General features: G+C 62.5%; 1 protein-coding gene across 1 annotated transcript in view; it reads right to left on the bottom strand.

The window, feature by feature from the left end:
* Positions 1-207: 207 nt before the first annotated feature.
* MTMR11 (myotubularin related protein 11) overlaps positions 208-5,684 on the bottom strand; it is a 27,604-nt gene continuing 22,127 nt past the window's right edge. Inside the window, exons 6-17 of the mRNA XM_019510626.1 lie at positions 5,197-5,278; positions 4,969-5,122; positions 4,485-4,572; positions 4,232-4,320; positions 3,987-4,111; positions 3,594-3,660; positions 3,393-3,463; positions 3,140-3,312; positions 2,633-2,803; positions 1,932-2,159; positions 1,406-1,672; positions 208-934 (exon numbers count right to left, since the gene is read on the bottom strand). Coding sequence (XP_019366171.1) covers positions 785-934; positions 1,406-1,672; positions 1,932-2,159; positions 2,633-2,803; positions 3,140-3,312; positions 3,393-3,463; positions 3,594-3,660; positions 3,987-4,111; positions 4,232-4,320; positions 4,485-4,572; positions 4,969-5,122; positions 5,197-5,278 — 1,665 coding nt within the window. The 3' untranslated portion in view covers positions 208-784. The remainder of the gene's footprint in view (positions 935-1,405; positions 1,673-1,931; positions 2,160-2,632; positions 2,804-3,139; positions 3,313-3,392; positions 3,464-3,593; positions 3,661-3,986; positions 4,112-4,231; positions 4,321-4,484; positions 4,573-4,968; positions 5,123-5,196; positions 5,279-5,684) is intronic.

Below are 5,684 nucleotides of genomic sequence, written 5' to 3'. Positions count from 1 at the left end.
CCTTGGGGGGGGGGGGTGTTATGTACACAACACATTTTTTGCTCTGTCATGTACTGCAACTGTGTGTTTGTTTGCACAAGCAGGATTTCTGGACGCTTTAAAAGTCTTTCTTGTGCATTACAGTAAAACTCCTCGGGGACTTCAAAAGTGCTTCTGGAGGTAGCAGGATTACAGCAAAGAGCATACCCCCGCTCCCCAACCAAGTCCCTTATGCACAGCAGTTTACAATGCATCTGAGCCTCTAGGGCAGGGAAGACAGGGGTCTTCCAGTCCCCCCACCCCAAAGATTCCTCATTAGTGCCTTCTTTGAGGGGTCTAACTGGGAAAACCCAGCAGAAACAGCTTAGCTTGGTGGGTGGAAGGTGCTGCAAGCCCACCCACGATCCGCAGGGAAGGGACAGCTAACTAGCAGCAGGGCAGGGCTCCTCCACAGACCTGAGCCATGACGACCATGGGTCGGGGGCTGAGGGGAGAGCTCCATCTCTAGGGCTTGTTCTGGGGATGCTGGTCCCCTCTGCCACGTTGCTGGGAGATGCCCAGTCACCAGGACAACCAGGCAACATATCTGCGACCCCCAAGTAGATGCCAAGGGCTGGGCAAAGTTCCAGGCCTGGGACTGAAAATCCAGCAGTGTCCAGGTGCCTGTCTCCAAGATGAGCTGCCCGCAGCAGCCTGTGGGCACTGCCCTCATTGCCAACACCCAGGTGGACAGGTCTGAATGCCGGGGAAGTCAGTCGTGTGAGTCCAGCCGCTGCCTGACATCCTCTCCCAGCAGTGGTCACCATCAGCGGGATGGGGAAAGGGGGCTTCCTGCCTCCTCTGACTCCGCAGGGCTGGGGGAAGCTGTGGCCCTCCAGTGCCCATCGTTCAGACACTCTTGAAGCAGCTCCAGCTCCTCAGTGAGGCCGGCAAGCGTTGGGGGGAAGAGGCCGTGCTGAGCAGGGGGGAAAGGAAGCAGAGGCATGGGGTCAGGGCAGGCATCTGGGGTACTGGCTGGCTTAGCGCCATCAGCTAGTGCATGGAGAGGCTGGAACAGCCAGAGCCCAGATCCAACTCCCTGCGCACCTGACAAGGGCCAGCCCGATTTATCCCTCATTGGGCTGCACCCAGGGGCTGATGAAAAACATTGCTGCAGCGCGCTCAGTGCTGTACATAGCCCCCATCCTGAAGATGCTGCAGGGGAATGTGGGGAGTCCCACTGGATACTAAGGCTTCCAGGCTCCCTTCTCCACCATTCCCCTCTCCACCCTAGATCCAGCCCCCTGGCCCACACCACCCTGTTGCAATGAGGGCAAATGGTTTGAATCAACACAGAGGGGCAAAGGGACTTGACTGAGGTTACAGGAGGTGGCAGTGGCAGAGCACCGCCCTCATCGAGCTGCCCCGAGTCCAGCCTGGCTCTCACCTGCTGCTCGGGGCTCCCACGGAGGTAGCATCGTCTCCAGAGCTGGATTGCCGGCCCCATGCAGACTGGCACCAGGACCTCCCCAAGCAAGGCAGGGCAGCTGCTGGGTGAGCCCCGCTGGTCGCTGAGGCTGTCCGAAGATGGCACACGCCACGGGCCCTTCTTGACGAGCGAGCCGTTCTTCCAAGGGAAGAGGTGGGGCTGCGGGGCCAGGGCCCCCCGGGCCAGGAGGAACACAGCCCCAGTCTCAGACAGGGTGGCTTTCAGCTGGAGAGAAGCAGGAGGTGGGCTGGGGCTTTGGGAAGGGGGATGGGGCATAGCAGGGAGCAAAGACACAGCAGGGCTAGAGGGGACTCAAGGCTGGACTCCTGGGTTCCTTTCCCATCCCAACCAGGAGGAAGGCCAAGTTGTCCAGCTCCTTGTCCCTTGTGCTGTGATCATTAGGTTGCCTGCCCGCCCACACAGCCCCCACCCAGAGCTGTCTGTAGTGCCCAGCCCCACCCCACACAGAGGCAACTGCACTCACTTTGCTGCAGCCCAGTGGGGCCGTGTGCCCATCACTGGCCGTAGTGTAGACGGTGTTCTGGAACTGCGCCCGCTGCTGGGCACTGTAGTGCAGTGCCCAGGCCCAGACGGAGGGCAGGCAGGCACCCCCTCCCGCCAGGGCTGTGCAGCTGGCCTGTGGCAGGATCTTCAGGTTGGGGGCGTCCCGCCAGCCATTGACGGGTGTGTACAGCTGACCAGAGGCCCGGTGCTGGGGGGGCAGACAGAGGGGGTGAGAAGAGCACACACAGTCCTTCCCATCAGCCCATAGAGCCCAGAGCTGCTCCCCACTGCTGACCCTTTAAGGGAAACATCATGTTACCCAGCTCTCCCAGCAGCAGGGGGCAGAACCCCTGTGGGACGAGCAGGGAAACTGAGGCACAAAGCAGTCAGGGGTAGAAGAACCCAGAAGCCCCAGTCCCCTGTTCCAACCCTACTTTTCTCCCAGGAAGCCCAGGTGTCCTCACTCCCATCCCTGGCTTGAACCAGAGGACCCCAATCCCTGCCTGCAGCTGAGCAGAGAACCCAGGAATCCCCGTCCCCATCCCCTGACCCCATGGCCCTACTCACCTCCCGCAGCCGAGGACAGAACCAAGGAGTCCCGACTCCAACCCCTAGACCTGACTCCCCTCCCAAGGCAGAGCAGAGCCAGCTCCCAGGCCCATCCTGAACCCCAGGACTCACCTGGCCCCTACGGCTCCGTTCCCACTGGCAGCTGAAGAGGAAGGTGCTGAAGAAAGGCACGTAGCTGCTGTCGTGCAGGGCCAGGAGATAGGCCTCGGTGAAGGCAAAGGCGGCTGGGAACTGCCGCAGCAGCTGCCAGGTGCAGTCCAGAAAGAGCTGAAACACCGGAGCCTGCGGAGAGGGGTTAAGCCCCAATGAGCTGACAGCGAAATGCAACCGCTTCTGGGGTGGAACACGGCAACATATGGATGGCCCCAATGGAGGGAGGAGGGCGGGGGTCAGCTGCCACGGCAATGCAGCTGCCTCTGGGGTAGAACACAGCAGCTGGGGACGAGGACAAGTCAAGTGGGGCTAGGATGGGGTCCAAGCCCCAAATCCCAGGGGTCTTCTGGGTCCCTGCCTCACCCAGCCAGCTCCACCCCCTGCCCCCAGCTCCAAGCCCAGGGCACCTGGGAGCCAGTGGGAACAGGCTCCATGATGCCCCCTGCTGGTTGCCCCTGGGCTCACCTCGCCTCGGTCACCGTCCCGGCAGAGGTTGAGGCGCTGGGCGAAGGGATGTCCGGCCGCCACCCACTCCCGCTGCACCAGGTTCTGGAAGCCCAGCTGGGTGCGAGTGTGGGGGTCGGCCAGCAGCTGCACCAGCGAGGCCACCAGGCAGTTGAGGTCTCGGTCGTCCGACTCTGTGGGGGCAGCACGGGGTGAGGGGGGGGGCTGGGCAGCATGGCCTGGGGACCCCGGCGAGCAGTGGGGGAGTCTCTACCTTGTAGCACAACAGAGCAGCGCCTCTCTGCCAGCAGCGCAGCCACATCGCTAGCCTTCCTCACGCAAGCCCTGCAAGGGGATGGGGTGGCTAGCACAGCTGGGGGCACCAGGGGGTGGAAAACTAGGGTCGTGGCCACATGCGAGCCTGGCCTGGGCGCTAGGAGAGGACATCTTGGGGGCAGGGAGGGACAGCTCTCACCTGACATGGTCCAGCCAGTGGGTCCCCTCCAGCGCAGACAGCCACTTCTCGTCGGCCACAGCAGGGTCTGGAAGGCAGCCAGGCAGGGGGACAGAGATGGACTCCTCCAGCAGCCACCCCAGCCATGAGTGGGAATGACCCTCCCCACTCCACAGGTGGCAGCAGCGGGGTAAGAGAACATGACCAAGTCCCGCAAGGGGGTCTGTGGCGGGGAAGGAGCAGAGCGACACCAGGTCTCCCGAGTCCCATCTACCCTTTGCAGAGATGGATGAGACCTGCTTGAGCAGGGAAACTGAGGCAGGAAGCCAGCTCCTGGCTCAGCCAACAACTGTGGAAGAAGAGCCCGGCTCTCTTAGCTCCTAGGAGAGACACAGGGCAGGGGAAGCTCCTCACCGAGCAGGCAGAGGGTGTGGAGCCGCACATGGGCCAACTGGATCTCAGTGGGGCTGGGCAAGTCGGCCACCGTGTCCACGACCACGCATCGCGCATGCCCAGCCAGCAGCAGTGCCTCCACCGCCCTGCAAAGACACATGGGGCATAAGATAGGCGCCACTGGCCCCCCTAAGCCAGGCTGGGGCCTCAGCATGGCATCCCACCCCCACCATCACAGCCCATATCCCCACTTCTGTGGCTCCTACCTCGTGTCCTCCTTCTCGGGGTCCGAGGCAGCATGGAAGCTCGCAGCGCGCAGCAGGTCACTGCCCCCGGGGTGCCGCCAGCAGAGCCTCTGCAGGGCAGGGCAGACACAGGGGGGCAAAATCCACGTCAAGCTGCTCCCCCCACCCCTGTATCCCCATCCCCTTCCTCCACCTCGAAGCCAGAGCTCTTCCCTCCCCACAGCTGGTTCAGGCTGGGGAGGGTCACCCTGGATGATGGGAGGGGGTCACTCACTGGGATGCGTCGCTGGTTGAAGTGGGCAAAGGCTCGTTTGAGTTCGTTGTCCAGCAGCTGGCCGGGCACCCAGAGGTACCGGGGCAGGCTATGGGAACGACGCGGGGAAGACAGCTCAGACCCTCCCCACAACCCCCCTGCAACCCTCTATCCCAGGATTCGGCCTTCAGGATCCTCCTTCCCCCCCAAGAGTTTGATCTCAGCCCGGTCCCACCCCAACCTGGCTTTCCGGGCACTTTAAGCCCATCACAGCACAGAACCCCCGAGCATCCAGGGCAGAAGCAAAAGCAAAAGCTTTCCATTGCCCCCACAAGTCTCAGTCCCCAGGTCTAGGAACAAGGGCTGTGGAGAACAGGAAACCCAGGCATCTGGTCCCTCCAGTGCCCTGGACCCCTTAGGGATTTGGGGAGGTCTCCTGCATTTTCTAGTGGAGACGGGGCGAGGGGGGTGAGAAAGATCCTGCCTGCCCCACACCCCCGCTCACCTGGTGGCCATGTCAAAGCGCTCATTGGCCACACTGACCCGCCAGCCTGCGGGCCCCAGGCGCCGCAGCTCCTGCTCCCAGTCCTGGAGGCTCTCGAAGAGCAGCGTGGGCACCGGATCTTCCTCCTTCTCCTCGGGGCTCCGCTGGGCGTTCTCTGCAAGCCGGAGCCCCATCAGCATGGTGCCCACGGGGTCCACTGCCCTCCCGGCCAGGCACAGGATCACTTACCCAGGTTCCTCAGCTGGGTGGGGTCAGACCAGGCTGCCATGTCCCTGTCACTCTCCTGGGCCCGAGCGATGGCCATCGTCACCTGGGAGGCAGCAGCCATGAGCAGGGCTGGGGCAGGGCTACCAGGAGCATCTTTTCCCCCTGGGCAGCATCCCATGCCCCCTGGCTCCAAGTCTGAGCACTGCTGAGGGGAGTTGGGGGTCCTGGCACAGACCAAATCCCCCGGTCCTTTGTGATTCAGGCACTGGGATGATTTCAAAGACATTTGGGCTGGAAGGGACCCCGAAGGATCACTGAGTCCAGACCCCTGCCCCAGGGGCAGGAAGTCAGCAGGGACCTTAGGATCCCAGCAAGATAAGCATCCAAATGTGCCTTGAAAGCGTTCAAAGTGGGTGCTTGAACCACCTCTTGCGGCAGTCTGTTCCAGACCTTGGGGGCTCGGACAGTGAAGAAGTTCTTCCTTATGTCCAGCCTGAAACGGTCTTGCA

Source organism: Gavialis gangeticus, unplaced genomic scaffold, assembly GCF_001723915.1.
Source record: "Gavialis gangeticus isolate Ggan-Ray unplaced genomic scaffold, GavGan_comp1, whole genome shotgun sequence".
NCBI lineage: Eukaryota > Metazoa > Chordata > Crocodylia > Gavialidae > Gavialis > Gavialis gangeticus.
This window is presented reverse-complemented; position numbering and strand designations above follow the sequence as displayed.